The sequence below is a fragment of the Phoca vitulina genome, unplaced genomic scaffold, assembly GCF_004348235.1.
Source record: "Phoca vitulina isolate PV1807 unplaced genomic scaffold, GSC_HSeal_1.0 scaffold2, whole genome shotgun sequence".
Taxonomy (NCBI): Eukaryota; Metazoa; Chordata; class Mammalia; order Carnivora; family Phocidae; genus Phoca; species Phoca vitulina.
Window position 1 is genome coordinate 73,090,029 of NW_022589705.1, and position 15,783 is coordinate 73,105,811.

Here is a 15,783-nt window from a genome sequence, read left to right on the forward strand (position 1 = left end):
TGATGTGGGCTTCCAGGCCAGAGTGACTCTTGAGCTGAGACTGGAGAATGAGGAAGAGAAACCGAGGAAGAGCTATCCGGGGCACGGCTGGGGTACCTGCCTGGGTGGGGCGCTGAGGGTGCCGTGTCTCCACCCTCATCAGGAGGCCCGCAGCGCTGGGCCGGGCCCTGGGTGGACCCCTGCCTGGTGATCACGCAGGGCGTGGGGAAGGGGGCTTCCTTTAGAGGTGGGAATGGAGGTGCGGTGCATCCCTCATCGTGTGCCACAAAGCAGGGGACGCCCACCCTGCTGTGCCTTTGCTGGCCCTCGGGAATCAGACCCTTCTCACAGGCCTGGGAAAGGCACAGACTTCATTCCTCACTGTCAGGTGTCTGGCAGCTCAGGGGGCCCATGTGTGAAGCATGGGTACGTCCTGACCCCTCGGTCTACACAGGCATTTCCTAGCACCTGGCCTTATCTCTTGAGATATATAGGGGTTTTCCCAGGCTGTTCGTGGCCACGGTGCTGATGAAGCGTGGCAGCTGTTTGGTGGGACATCCGCAGGTACTACTGTGACTCAGTGTACCCCGTGAGAACCGCAGTGTGGCAGGTCTAGGGAAGTGCTTACCGGGTGACCTTTCCTAAACCTCCGAAGGTGGATCCATCCAGTGTTCCCTTTGATCGAGCTATTCTTTTGTTCATTAAATGTATTAAGGTAAGCCCCATGCCAGCACTGAGGATAAGGCAGTGAACAAAATAGGCAGGAACCCTTCCCCGAGCCTGCGGGCCTCACATTCTAGTGGAGGAAGCAGACAGTAGCAGGGATGGATGAACCCGTGTGACCCTTCAGCCTGGGTACGTGTCCTGTGAGAGTAGTGTGTCCAGGTAAAGGCTTGCAGACCAGTGCTTGGACTGGAGCCCTTGGCTCAGCAACCAGTGGGGGATGGCCACTGGTCCATCCCAGGAAACCCTGGAGGAAGGTGCTAGAGACTTGGGAGAGGTGGGAGTAGCTCCTGAAATGCCTTCCCTGTCCCGTGGCCAGCAGCAGGCAGGGGAACCCAAGGAGGGGGCCTGGGTCATTTCTGGCTCTCTGACGTGCAGCGGCAGCTGGTGCATGTGCGTAAGTGAAGGAGGACACAGACTTGGGAAGATGTCTCCCTACATGGCCAGTGCGCCCATGCACTATGGTCTCCCAGCAGATGTGACAGGAATATCTGGTCTCAGACATGCCACCACCACCCCACTGTGTCCCATTTTCTCCCAACCAGGAAACAGACCTGGACTCTGGTCTGTATGCATTGGTCCCGACCCCTGTTTCCAAGGCCAGGGAAGGCTCTGCCCCAGCCCCCACCTCTGGCCCCCTCCCCAAGCCTGGGCCAGGGCACTTGCAAGCTAGGCCTGCTGGGAGCTCACCTGGGGTGGGGCAGAGTCCTCGATGGAGCAGGACAGGCTGGGGGCGGGGGACAGATGAACCCAAAGGGTGGACCCTCCCCGGGGTGGCCAGGCAGCTCGGGGTGATGACCGGGGAGGTTGTGGAGCTGAAGACGTCACTAGGACCTACCTGAGGAGGGCCATGAGCACAGGTGAGGGCTTCCAGCGAACAGGCCAGAAGTAGGGGCCCATCAAAGGCCAGGGTACAGGGAGCAGAGACCTAACTCTGGAGGAAGGCTGGTGAGAGACAGGTGGGGGGGGAGGGGAGGGCAGCACCTGGGCAGACTGGCATGGGTCACGTGACTTCAGGGAGAATGGGGTTGCTGAGCAGGGAAATGGAGGCCAGAGCTCAGCCCCCTTAGGCTGTGGTAAGGGCTGGTCATGACCCTTGGGGGTACTTTATTGCTTAGTCTTGCAAAAGAACTTTACTGAGCCCCTTCTTTGGTCCGGGCTTTGTGCTCACCCTTTGGACACATCAGTGTGCGATCCAGTTCAGTCCCTGCCCTCCTGGAACTTATACACCAGCAGAGGAGCGAGGTATTAAGCAGTGACTTACAAATAAGAATTGAGTTGTGATAAGGACACTGAGGAGCAGCGCAGCAGGGGTTGGGGGGGCGCTATGGGAGCAGGTCCCTAGGACTTCGCAGCATGTGGAGGGAGAGGGGGCTCACTGCCCCCAGCAACTTGCTGGGCAGGGCCTGTCTGGGCTGATGCCACCTTCGGGGCCCCGAGAGGTGGGGAAAGGAACAAGTGATCAGAGATGGAGCTGTGGTGTGTCCATCCTGGGGCCCCTGGGGCCCTGAAGCAGGGAAGACCCGTGCTTCCTTCCTGAAGGAGAGAGGCTCAGCAGCTCTCCCAGGCCAGGGAGGGGCGCGGGCATCCTTCCTCACTGGCAGGCAGTGGTAGCCACTGCTCAGGAAGCCAGCGTGTGAATCACAGGTGTTAAGAGGTGACCCATCTGCTGACCCTCAGAGTCCTTTCTGTTCTCACATGTGGGACGTTGAGGCTGTTGGGTGTCAAGTTAACGTCCATGGGCTTCCAAGGAGCACCGTGTTTTCTTACGGGTGGAGTCTGGGAGTCATCAGCAGATGCCCTGCGTGACTTGCTTTGCCCCCTTGTAAACTGCCACGGGCTCAGCCAGCTGGCTCTGTGGACGTGCTTGCTGAGTGTCTCTCCTACACAGCCCCATTCATCCAGTCCCAGAGTCTACCGATGCCAGGCCCGTGGCCCACCGTGGTGGAAAGACACAGGCTCAGACCCTGCTCCCGTGAGCTAATCACCCAGTGGGGGAGAAATCACGAAGCCTCTCTGGTCAGTGCTAAGAGCAAAAATACTTGTGCCGTGAGAGGAATCACCAGGGAGACCTGACATCACCTGAGGATTTTGTGGACGTAATCGAGCTGAGATCTGAAAGAGAAGTAGGCATTAGCTACACAAAGCGTTTGTAGAGGAAGAAGTCCGAGGTAGAGGAACTCACACGTGCAAAGGTCCTGAGGTGAGAGAGAGCCAGGGTTGGGGGGTCTGAAAGAAGCTAGTAGAAAGCGAACAAGGAGACATGAGGTAAGGAAAGGTAGGACAGGCGGGCAGGGCTGGGTCTGCACTTTCCAGCTCAGTAGGCACCGGACCTGTGGGGTTATTTAAATTTAAACTTAAATAAAAATGATTTTTAAAATTCTTTCATGCGAAATTTAAAGTATGAACTCAGTTCCTCAGTTATACAAGCCACATTTTAAGCTCTTGGCCACATGTGGCTAGTGGTTACCATATAGGACAATGCCAATAGAGAACATTCCTGTCGTTGCAGAAAGTTCTCTTGAACAGAAAGTTCTCTTAGATCATGAAAGGCTTAAGGAACCCCTAATAAGAATGTTTTATCCTAAGGGCAGAGGGAAGTCTTGCTGTAAATGAAGCAGGATTGGGAGTGGGGGAATTCTAGCTGGAGCAACACCACTTTGAGAAAAGACTGGAAGGTGAATTCCAGGGATACCACATACGTGGGCAGAGAGCCAGCAGACAGAGCCCTGCGGAGAAGTCCTGCATGTGTAGCAGGAGTGAGACTGGTTTTCCTGGGGGGCTGTGGAAGCAGAAGCAGAAGGATCTGGAGGGAAGTGGGGATGAATCTGCATGTTCCACAGCTGTAAGGCTCAGAAGCCCAGCCAGGCGATGTAAAGTGTATGCTGGGGAGACCCTGTGGCAGCCATGGTCGGCAGCCGGAGTCAGGTTCATGTCTCTGGGAATGCAGCCCAGCTTCAGGGTGGGCCCAGGCCTGCTCATCTGAATGGGGCGGTGGAAGGAGCTCCGTGCATCCTGCCCATACCCTAAGTGGCAGGAGTGACCCAGGGCTGTCACAGCAAATGACCACAAGCTAGGTGGCTTAAAACAACAGTCTTCTCTCTCAGTTCTGGAGGCCAGAAATCAGATGTCAGGGTGTTGGCAGAGTTGGTCCCTTTTCAGGGAGAATGTGTCCATGAGTCTCTCCTGGCTTCCAGTGTGGCCAGCATTCTTGGTGTTCCTTGGCTTGACCCTGCATCACTCTGGTCTCTGTCTCTAGCGTCACAGGCCTTCTCTCTGTGTGCCTGTGTGTCCTCTTCTCTGCTTATAAGGACCCCAGGCCTAGGATGTAGGGTTCAGCCTAATCTAGTATGACTTCCATCTTAACTTGATTACTTCTGCAAAGACCCTGTTTGTGGAGCTTCCGGGTTGGTGAACCCGTGGAGATGTGAGGAGAATGGAGTGCCCCGAGAGAGAGAGGACATAGGAATTTCGTGTCCCTTCCCCCATACCTTCCCTGATAAATCGCTTCCATGCAGTCGCTCCTGAGTTCTAGTCTTTTCTAATAACTGGCGACCTGAGGGGCTGCACCATTTTACACTCCTGCCCACAGCCTAAGAGAGATGCATTGCTCTGCATCCTCCTCAGCACTGGGTACTATCAGTATCTTTTTTTTATTTTGGCTGTTCGGATAGGTATGCAGTGGTATTACGGGAATTTGAAACCACTTGGGGAGTGTTGCTGAGGACATGTGAGGGAGAACTGTCACTCGGAGACCAGATGAACACAGGCTCCCGCCGAGAGCCATTGCACCATTAAAACTTGCAGTGCTGCGAGCCCAAGAGTGGCTGTGAGCACACTGATGAATTTGGGGGCACTCAGCAGGAGCCAGAGAGAGCCCGATCTTTGGGGAGGTGAACACACCCACTGAAGATAGAGTGTGTCCTCCCTTTGCACAGCCCAAGATACTCTCCTGACAATCTATTTGATGCTGTTTAATCTCAGTGGCAAGAATAAAAGACTGTTTTAGTGGGGGGGGGGGGGAGAAAAAGAGCCTACTTCCAAGTAAGGTCACATTCACAGGTACTAGGGATTAGGATTTAAACATATGGAGGGGGCGCACAATTCAACACACTACATGCGGCTTGCATGGGGGTTTGAGGTCACGGGGAAGTGGGTCCAAGTATTGGCTCAGCCATTTACCAGCCATTCACCAGCTGTACTCACTACTATGCCACCAACACTTGTCACCCAAACCAGTAGAGCTTGAACAAGCCTCCTAGCCTGATGGACCCATGGGACCCTCATCTAGAATGCGGTGGTAACATTTACTGCCACATGGGGCTGCTGGGAGGATCCTATATGGTGATATACGTAACACCCTTAACCATGCTTGGCGTATGGGACTCATCCAGGAATGATTGTGGTTCTTACTATTTTAACTGTAGCAGGTCCCAGTCTGAGCAACAGGACACCCCGGGGAATCCCAACCAAGAGGCAGAGCACAGAGATGGGGAATCTGGTGGAGACCATACCTAGAATGCAAGTATGCAGGGGCCAACAGGGACACCAGATACTGGTATCAAGCTGGAGTTCATGGGGCAGATCTTTTCCTCAGGGAGGACCCCAGGCTTAAGAGATCAGTGGTAAGTGGTAAGTGGCCTGAAGTGGGACCATGGTCACAAGTCTGTTCTTAGAATCTGAGAGGAGGTTTTCCTGGTTTTGCTTTCTGGGACAAGGCTAGTATCCAGCCAGCAGCCAAGGTGGCTGGATCTCTGGGCCAAAATATAGAGCTGCAGCTGTTTAAGTCATTCTTGCCTTCATTCTGGTTGCTGGAGACATGGTAGAGCAAATGGCGCCAAGTGGCCCCATGCAAGTATGGAGTAGAATAGGAGAGGCTGGTACCAGGTGGGTCCTGACAGATTCTTGGGAAGTGGAAAGCTGCTTAGGGGGATGAAGTAAGATCCTGGAAGGGTTGTCCTGCCCAGTTTAAAGGTTTAGAAAAAGTATGGAAAGGTCCTCAGGCAGGTGGGACCAACAAATCACCCATAAAACTCATGAATGTGTTGGACAAGTCAGAGGTTTGGTTTGTTCAAGGACATGATTACTGTGAATATGAGAGCAAAGGCCTTGGATAAGCTCTGAGCCTCAGTTTCCCTCCATAAGAAAGAGAGGGTTGGAAGAGATGTTCCTAAAGGTCTCCATCCAGCTCTGACAGCCTATGATTTTATGAATTGTCCTCAAAGAAAACTTGCACAAGTGGGAAGAGCCTGCCAAGGTTGGGCCTTGCATTCTGAGTAATGAACTGACACAGTAGGAGACTTGACATCTGTTCCACACTTTCAAGGAAAGCTGGACAAAATAAAGTCTTTTTTTTAGAGAAATCATAACAAATGGTGAAATGTAGTGTTTCCTGCCTAAACCAAAATCAAAGTGGAGAACGTCAGCCTTCCTAAAGCCCAAGGGAGAACGCTCATCAAAGCTCCCCATGAAGAAGGGCAAGTTGACCAGCCGACTCACTGCTGTAGACACAGAAGGCCACAGACACCCGCCTTCTGACCTGTGAGACCTCCTGACCTGTGAGAGCTGGAGAGCAGGAAGCTGGTGGGAAGATTCTGAAGGCTCCAGGATGGTGCTGGGGAAGAAGGGACCCCAGCCCTTCCTCACCAGTCCTGGACCGCTTCTCATGAAACAAGCGTGGCTGCAGATACCCCGATCCTCCCATCACTAGTCTTTTCATCCAACTTGCCATCAAAGCCAGAGGAAGATTGACACCATTGACTTTGAGGTTCTCCCAGAACAATGTGCTTTGAAGGGACAGGGCCAGGGGAAGCCAAGATCTAGAATCAAAAGCCCACTACCCCCTCTTATGCCAACATTATAGAGGATCCTAGAACTCAGGAATCAAACCTTCCGGGATGTCCCACCCCGGTCCCCACCCCACTGAGTCCTATCGATATCTCCCAGCAGGGGCTCACTTGACCGGAAGCTCCATAAAAACAGGAGCTGGGTCTCCTGCTCAGCCCTGTGTCCCAGACTGGAGCACAGTAGGTATTGAGCAGATATGCATTACTCACTCTGCACCTTCCCTGATTATTCCCTCCTCTTGTTGCATTCATTTGTACACACCCTGAAGGCTCCAGGGAGCCAGGGTGGCAGCAACTGGGCATTTCTTCTTTCTCTGCCTTCAAAGCTAGGCAAGTTCCAATGCACACATTCAGAAATTTACAAAAGGAAGGTCCCAGTATGATGCGTCCTTTGTAATAGGCTCTTCCTCCCTCTCTGTCCCAGGTCCTAAGGTTCCCTGAACCCTTGGGCTTTGAATGTCAATAATCAGCTGTAGGGCCTGCCATTAAAAGGAAGAACGTTGGGGTTGTAACGTCAGCGTTGTGTGCTTGCCAGCACCCCCCGCCCCCAGCCTGGGACACCTGCCGTCTACCCAGATCAGGCTTCCCCTCCTTAAAGTCGGACTTCAGTTTGGTTGCTGGTTCCTATTCTAGGATTGGTGAAGTCAGAGATGGTGTTAACAGCTACCATTTAGTAAACAGTTTGATTAATGTCCGTCTCCCCAACTAGATTGTAAGCCCCGGGGCAGAAACCATGTCTGCTTGGCTCAGCTCTGTATCCCTAGTGCTTAGCAGAGCTCATAAAATGAATGAGTGAATGAATGAAAGAATGAAACTGGACCAAGCCATTGGGTGGCTGCCTAGAGACTATTGCCTTGGAAGGGTCTCAGAAGCAGCCATCCCACTTTTGCAAAAGGGTCTTTACTGCTAGTCTTTAGGACCTGACCTCTCTTTCTGTCCTGCCCATCCCTGAGACAGGGAAGTGATAACTTGGTTCACATTCTGATATGTAAATACCCACAGGAGCCCTCCCAGAGGGAAACACTATTAACAAACAAATATTACAGAGGCTGAGATGGGGTTTGGGAATGGACAAGCAAAGCAGTGTATCAGCTACAGCCCGACTGCACTTAGGAAGTCACAGGTAAATAGGCAGATAAGACAAAAAGTCACATGGTCACACATCCTGCATTCACACTGAGCAGGTTAGGACCTTACCATGGGGCAGAGCAAGCTTCATGGGGGTTTAGCATTGGAGGTTATCAGGGAGGGCTTCTTGGAGGTGGTAGCATGTGCAAAGAAATACAGAAGGTAGTAAGAGCCAGCAGAGAGAGGGCATTCTCAATAGGGCAAGTTGTGCAAAGCACGGAGGTGAAAAAGGGAATGTGGGAAACAGGAAGCAGTTAAATGGGGCCTCATGGAGCAGGAGAGCAGTAGGGAGGAGGCTGGAAAAATGGGAATGAGGGCTTACAGATTGTTAATCAAGAAAAGCTCAGACCAAGGAGATAATAGAAATAATAGACCTTTAATTATGACCCTCATTAAAATTGTGATGAGCTAAAATTGACCAGCACAGGAATATTCCTAGCCTTCCCCACCTCCTTCCTTTCTTCCTCTTCTTTGGCCTCTTCCCTCCCCTCACCTATTGAAGAGGGCTCTGGACTCACCTCTGCCTCCAAAGAGGGCATTATTTTTGCCCAACTGGATTTTGAGGTCTTTAGGATGTACAGAATATCCAGAACAGGAAAAGCAGTCAAGAAGTGGATAGGAGAGGAAAGCAGATTCAAATAAGGTTTGTTCTGGATTCTGTGTCCTCTTCATGATGTTTGAAAGTCACCAATAAAGAACATGAGCTATTTTTAAATGTTTGTAGATTGCTGAACTGTATCTATCTGACAGAGCACCATTTTGAGAATGAACCACATGGGTATAACTTTCATAGGATTCCACTCTCTGGATGTTGATATCGCTGTCCTCTTCCTGAAGGCCATGAGCTCTTGGAGAACAGGGGTTCTGTCTAATTCATCGCTGTCTCCGCAGCATGCTGGGCGTGGCCTGGCACAGGGGAAGGATTTGTAAACATTGTGGTCAAGTGACCCCAAGGCTCTGGAAACGGACTCCACTCCCTTCCCTCCCCTCCTCCAAGAAGAGGTGCCTTCCCCCTGCTAGTCTGAGGCTTTACTCATGTCTGTCTGTGTGTGTCTCTCATTGCAGAAGGCAGATCTGGCCGTGGCCCCCCTGACCATCACCCATGTCCGCGAGAAGGCCATCGACTTTTCCAAGCCCTTCATGACACTCGGTGTGAGCATCCTGTATCGAAAGCCCAATGGCACCAACCCCAGTGTCTTCTCCTTCCTCAACCCCCTGTCCCCAGACATCTGGATGTATGTACTCCTCGCCTACCTGGGGGTCAGCTGTGTCCTCTTTGTAATTGCCAGGTAAGGGCCATGCCTTGGCCAGAGCTCTGGCCCAAGGTTGGGGTTTCCGGGAGTCAGACTGGCCCCCACCTCGTCAGTCCTTAGCCATGCCAAGGTTCAGGCCACTGCTGTGCCTGCTCCTCTCTCCCTCACTGAGGCTCAGATCCCTTTATATCCTTCGAGGAACATTCCGTAGCCCCCCTCCACCCTGTGAGCTTGAATCCCCCAGGCCTTCCCCTGGTCTGTGCCCACGACCGGGAGGCAGCCGTCGTATCCCAGGCCCTGTGAGCAGGCTTGGAGAGGTTAAGTCATTGCCCAGAGCTGCACCACCTGGGCCAGGCACCCAGGACAACAGACTTAGGTGCATTGGATGGTCCAGCGAGTGGACTGAAATTTGGAAAACAGACTGCATCCGCCCAGTCCACACAACAGGAGGAATTGTGCCATGTGAACACACACATGTGCATGTGTGAAAACTTGGCACGTACATTAAACACATACGTGCACACGTGTGAAAACTTGGCACGTACATCCCTGTCCATAACACACGCTGGCAACCCCCTTGCACGTTCGGTCGTTCGCACGGAGACACAGCACATACTTGCTGGTGGATGGTAGGAGGAGCTCACTAGGGCACAGGTTTAGCTCGGTGTTTGCTGAGCACCTGGTGTTTGCCAAGCACCATGCTCTGTGCTTTACAGGCATTATGTGACCTAATTCTCTCAGGCCCCACCCCCACGAAGGGGAGACATCTGAGGCTCACCGAGGCCATCCTAGCAACAAGTGACCGGCATTTGAACTCTCATAACCTAGGGTTCTATCTGTAATCCACATCTCTGGCCACCTGGACATTTGTCCTTTGCCCTGGCCCCAAGAGAGTGGCTCCTGGTCCCTAGGCCCTCTGCCCCCTCCTTCCAGGCTCCAGCCCCATCCCCTGCCCCGGTTCTTTTTCTCTAAATCCTAACAAGGTCCGAAGAGAGACTTCTCTGGAGAGGCGATTTGAGATCCAAGGACTTCGTGTTTGGGCTTTTATTCCTCCTGAGTCTTCTTTGAAAGCCTTCCTCCCACCCTGCTCCCTTTCGCTCCCTCCTCCCACACAGAGAGAGACCAAAGGGAAGGATGTGAGGGAGGAAATTGTCCTGCCTTGGAAACCCTCGGCTGCCAGCTGGCGGGTGCCGCCTGCCCGCCCTCCCCCGCCCCCAGCCGGCAGCCCAGCCCGCATTACGCCTCTTCCTGTAATGGCCTAACAAGCCTTTGAAAGCAGGAGCCACTCTCCAGAGCTCTTGCCGTAATTTTAGCAGATCCAGCCCACTCTGGGCTCCCTGCCCCCTGGAAAACAGCTCCAGCTTCTCCAGCATGACTCCGATGTGCGCCCAGTCCCCCTCCGACCCCTGGCCTTGCAGCCTGCTTTTCGCCTCCTGCCTCCTGGCAGGGAAGGTGAGGGACCCCCTTCGCCAGGTTAGGCCAGGGAGACTTTCTGGAAGAGAGATGGGACTTTTGCAGCTGCTGCAATGACACAGGACACCTGAGGGGGACAGGAGAGGGACAAGGGACCTGGCCACAGGGCCATGAGCAGCGTCACAGTACAATTACCACATTATGTAACACTCACATAATTCACACGCACCCTGCCTGATCCTTACAAAGGTCCTGTGAGGTGGGGATAACTCTCCCCACTTCGCAGAAGCAGCAGATGAGGCTCAGGGAGGCTCAGCCAGTGCCCAACGTCAGAAAGCTTTCTCTTATGGAGTCGGACGCCCGAGCAAGACCTGTTCATTTTAAATCAGGGTGGCAAACACCGGCGCCCGCGGGGCCGGACAGGAAGCGTGAGGGAGGGGAGCAGGGAGGGGGAGAGACCGCACGGCTGGATGGAGACTGCGCTAGGCAGGAATGCGGGGCCGGCGCTGCCGCGTTCCTGGTGTTTAGAGAGAGACTCAGGTTTTTTATGTGACACCTCGTGGCTTTTATAGGTAGCCACTAAGTCGATTTTTTTCCAACACTGTCAAGGTCAAGCAGGGCACATCTCCAGGGTGGCTGTGGCCCTCTGTGCCCCCTCCATGTGGCCTGTGTCCTTCGGACCGCTCCAGGCTGGCGGCTGGAGAGCTAGACACCGCTGCCCAAGAGATGAGGTCGCCGAAGCGTGGGCAGGGCCCCGGGCCCCCTGCAGAGAAGCTGTGGCATGTTACAGGGCTGTCCGTCCTGCAAACTGGCCTGGTCTGGCCTGTGTCTGTCTAGCACCGGGAGTCCACGCATTGACCAAGGCCTTTCTCTGCCACCGGGATAGTCTTGCTTTATGCCTGGAGAGGTAGAAGGAGAGAAGAAGGGAGGGAGGGTGCGCTCTCACCATGGAGAGCAGGATAGTTGGCACTCATGGCAAGAAGATAATCCTAAATGCCTGATCCCGGAGGCAGGACTGAGGGTGAGCTGCCAGCCAGTCCAGCTCCTGGGAGTCACCTTCCGGTCACATATGGTGCCGATGAGCATCCCAGGGAAGAGATGGTCCCGGCCAGCCAGTGCTCCATCTACACCTCCATCACTGGGGCTGGACTTCAGCTTCTCCCATGAATGCAGACCGAGTATCCCTAGGTCAGCCTGCACTAGCTCCTACCTAAGTGTGAGACTGTGACAGTCCTTTGCCGCTGCGAGCCATTAATCCAAGATCCATCGCTAACTTGGGTGGCACCTTCCTTACTGTTCAGCGTCCAGCCTCCTCCTGTTCTCTCCTGTGGCCTGGGGGTTAGAACCTGGACCCTCCAGCTCCCTCACTGCAGGGGCGCCCTCCCCTGCCTGCTCCAAACCACCTCCCCATCTGTAAAATGGGCCCCCATTGCACTGTCCACCTCAAAGGGTAGCGAGGAGCCGGGCCCCTTACAGTACTTGATGACCAAGAGGCCTGTTCTAGAGCAAAGTAGTTCGATCATGAGAAGCAAGTCCACCCCGGGGAGTTTATCCTGTTGAAAGTCACCACTGAGCCCCACTTTACAGTCCCCCCAAATCTAGAAAGCCTCACCTCAGAAGAGAGGGCGGCCCTTCGGCACGGGTGCCCATAGTGGTGTCCACAGGGCTGTTTCTTCCAGCAGAGTGTGCAACAGTGGGGGATGGGGACAGGCCAAGCACCGGCGACAGAGGAGTGGTTGAAAACACCTCTGAAGTAGTTGCAGAGAGTAAGGCAGATCCGGAAGAACCGATCTGGAAAGAGTCTGGTGGCTTATTAAGGGAAAAGTCCAAGTTCTAGGTAGCACTATGGTATGATACTTTCCTGCGTTTAAAAACGACCACAGTTTTCGCGGATGTGTGTAAGCCACGCAGGACTTGTGAGGTCTCATCCAAAATCATCTTTACTGTGTCTCCTCCCTATTCCAGTGTGCTCAGAGCTGAGGCTCTCCTTGCCCCGCGAAGGCTCGGCCGGGGTCTGTCACTTTTTGGCTCATTTCCAGGTCACAGGAACCCCGGGTGTCTCTCTAACCACAAACACTGTTTCAATTCAGAAATGAGAAGGTTGAGTCCACTAGAGTCCTTGACATTTCTACCTTTGTTCACACATCAGACCACTGGTTGGCCTGCTCCCCGGGTCGGCGTGCTCCCCTGATCAGCACCTGGCCCCCCAGCAGCCCCTGCCCCATGGCCTCTCCCCGTCGCAGTCCTGTTGCCCTTCTCGGATAGGACTTCAGGTGGAGTTGGGCTGGATCTCTTTTCTGCTTGGGCCCATCCGGTCCAGGGAAACACTTTTGGCCCAGTGTCCTTATACCTGGCTGCGTCTGGGTGTGCAGGCCAATACCCTGCAGCAGGGACTCCCCGTCCTGCATGCACCTGGGAGGCATGCGTCAGCCCGACCCTTGCCCTCCAGACCCCCAGATGGGGCCCACCTCGTTACAGAGCCGCCTGCCAGCTCCCTCAGCAGTCCCGTGGACACCCTTCTCCCAGGACTTCCCAGGAGGCATGTGGGGACCGCTGAATGCATTGCCCTCCCGAGGCTTTCTCCGGAAGCTTCCCGGAGCAGTCTCCGCCTCTCCTCCCTTCAGCCTTTATCTCTTCCTTGTGGATTTGTAGAGCCTCTAGCCAGTTCATGGTCATTCCCTTTGAATATCCCCGTCTTGGTTTGAAGCCTCTCTTTAAAATTTCATATGTGTAGGATCTTCCCCCTTTGTGAAAGCAAAATTCTTCTCATGCGAGCTTTGGTGATCAATGTATAATTTATTAAAGCTTTTAAAAGGGGGATGGGCAAGTCACAACATCATACTTAAAGCATATCATACATTTAAAAACAAAACAAAATTCCACTGGATGTGCCTCTCCTTCTGGGCCTCTCATCTCAGCATCCTACCCCACGCCAGCCACGCCAGCCTCTCAGGGGCTCTCTCCAGGGTCTCCCAATCTCCCCAGAGCGTGCTAGCTTCCTCCGGCTTACATGGCCTCACCTGGGATTCATGCAGCAAACAAAGATCCCTCCGGTTATCAGGACTTGTCTTCCTTAGAAGGCAGTGGGGGGCTTTAAGTAACAATTTTTCCCTGTCATACAGGTATTTGTGTATTCAAAGAGAAAAATCTGAACAATTATGTAACACATTGTTCTCTCCGGGGGTGGGATCCTGGAGTACTTTCGCTTTTTCATTGTATTCTTCTATACTGTTTGAATATTTTATGAAGTGTATGTTTTGCTTTTTTTCCATTTTAAGCGTACAAGTAATTGAAAAGCCCATTCTCATTTTTTTAAAAATTCATCTAATCCACCTAAAGCAACAGGCTGCCCTGAGATTCCTGCCGCCCTCCTAACTCCCCTCCCCAGAGGTAAATGCTGATATCTTTTAGGTAGGAATCTTTCCAGACTCTTCCAACACATTTGTATACACACGTCCGTAAAGAGGCATAGAGCTGTATCTTTAGGAATCTATTTATATAAACGTGATCATATTGTTCTTATTTTTTATCACTTTTTTTTTTTAAACCGAACAGTATGGGGTGGAAGATCTTTCCCTGTCAGGACATCCAGACATCTCTCATTCTCTTCTCTGAGCCATGTGACATTGCGGAACAGGCTTCTGACGGAGTTTACTTAATCATTTTTCTGTTGAAGGACATTGAGGCTGTTTTCAGTTTTTAGCTATTACAAACAATGCTTTGATAAACACCGTCGCGCGCTTCTCTTTATGCTCATGTACAGGTGTTTTTTCTAGGCTGGATAATGAGTTGCAGAATTGCTAGGTTGAAGGGCATGTGCGCTTTTAATTTTAAGAGATACTGCTGAATTACTTTTACAACCAGAAAAGGGCACTAACAATAAAGAACAAGAAGCAAAATGGCCCTGGTTTCCCATTCCCGGCCTCCCCAGCAGAACGCTAAGTAAATGGATACTAAAGTGACAGCACATCAATGTTTGCTAAGCAGGCAGCTCCCTGAAGCATGGGTGCCCCTTCCCTGCCGGCTCCCCACAGCTCCGCCCACCGCTCCCCTCTCCCTGCTGCAGGTTCAGCCCTTACGAGTGGTATGACGCTCATCCTTGCAATCCCGGCTCCGAGGTGGTGGAGAACAACTTCACTCTGCTAAACAGCTTCTGGTTCGGGATGGGGTCCTTGATGCAGCAAGGTACGTCCTTCTCTCCCCAAGGCTCTCCTCTCAGGGGCGGGGGGGGGGGCCTCCTCTCTTGAGCCTCCAGGGCAGCCTCAGACCTGCAGGGCTGCCAGCAGGTTGGAGACACCTGCAGACTCAGGCATGTATCCTTGTCCCAGGTCCCTGTCCTCCACCAGTCCTGTGGCTGGACTGGCTCAAGGCCTGAGGCTAAAGCAGAGAGGCCATCCCACCCGGGACATGCAGGGCTCATCCCTAACCTCTCCTGCTGCAGTTGCAGTGGACATACGGCCTCCTGCTTGCTGGGGCCAACCCCACTGATGGCCCCATCACCTTAGACGCTGGCTGGGTAAAGTTGAGCGGAGGACGGGGGAGACTGGAGGCAGGGAGGCTGGGTGGGAGGCCATTGCAGAAATGAGAGGATGAGACCTGAACTGGGGTCATGGCCATGGGGGTAGAGGACAGAGATGGACTCCGAGAACTTCAGGATGTAGCAGGGACAGGACTTGGTGACCATCTGGCCGTGGGGAGCTAGGGAGTGAGAAGGGTCATGTTCCAGGTGGTGAGTGCATCGGGAATGGTATGCACAGAAGGACAGCATTTTCTTACATCCTCTAGAGGGAGGGCCGGTATGTTGCACCTGACCCTGGCCTGGTGGCCCACCCTGTGGCCAGATCTGCAGCTACTCAAATGTCTCAGAAAGCAGAGCACCCTCACTGGCTGCAGAGACACCATGGGCTGAAGGGCAGGTGGCGGGAGAGGAGCCCCCCACCACCACCAAGGAGGACCCCTCTCCCCAGCCTTGCTGGCCAGGAGCCACGAGCTCGTTGTTTCTGCCTGTCGAGTCGTATGTCCAGAGCCTCTTAACTCAGGGAATGGGATGGGGGGATGGGGATGGAACCAAAGTCTTTGCCTATGTTAGGATCCCACTAAGGGGCAGTGGGTGACAAGGAGGCAAGGAAGGGAAGGGGATCCAGGGGGCAAAGAATTCCCTGTCCCTCACTCACCTGTGTGTGTTCTCAAGGCCCAGTCCAAACCCTGGCCCTCAGTAGACATCCGTCAGCAAATGCCAAATGAATGCTATTATCCCAGCGTGTCCTGAGTGACCACTACGTACCAAGCCCTGTGCTGGGCGCTTAAATGAAGGAGGAAGAAGGGAGAGTAATCTGCCCCCAACTCCCCAACTCCAGCGATCTCCCAGCCACAACAGAGGCCAGTGCAGGGGTCTGGATAGGGATCCAGCAGAGCCTGGCACAGTCCACCAGGAAAACAAG

General features: G+C 53.4%; 1 protein-coding gene across 3 annotated transcripts in view; it reads left to right on the top strand.

The window, feature by feature from the left end:
* Positions 1–15,783, top strand: part of GRIK3 (glutamate ionotropic receptor kainate type subunit 3) — a 221,768-nt gene that overhangs the window by 184,441 nt on the left and 21,544 nt on the right. For all 3 annotated transcript variants that reach the window (XM_032387647.1, XM_032387639.1, XM_032387657.1), the window contains exons 11-12: positions 8,742–8,965; positions 14,409–14,527. In XM_032387647.1, the coding sequence (XP_032243538.1) occupies positions 8,742–8,965; positions 14,409–14,527 (343 nt within the window). The remainder of the gene's footprint in view (positions 1–8,741; positions 8,966–14,408; positions 14,528–15,783) is intronic.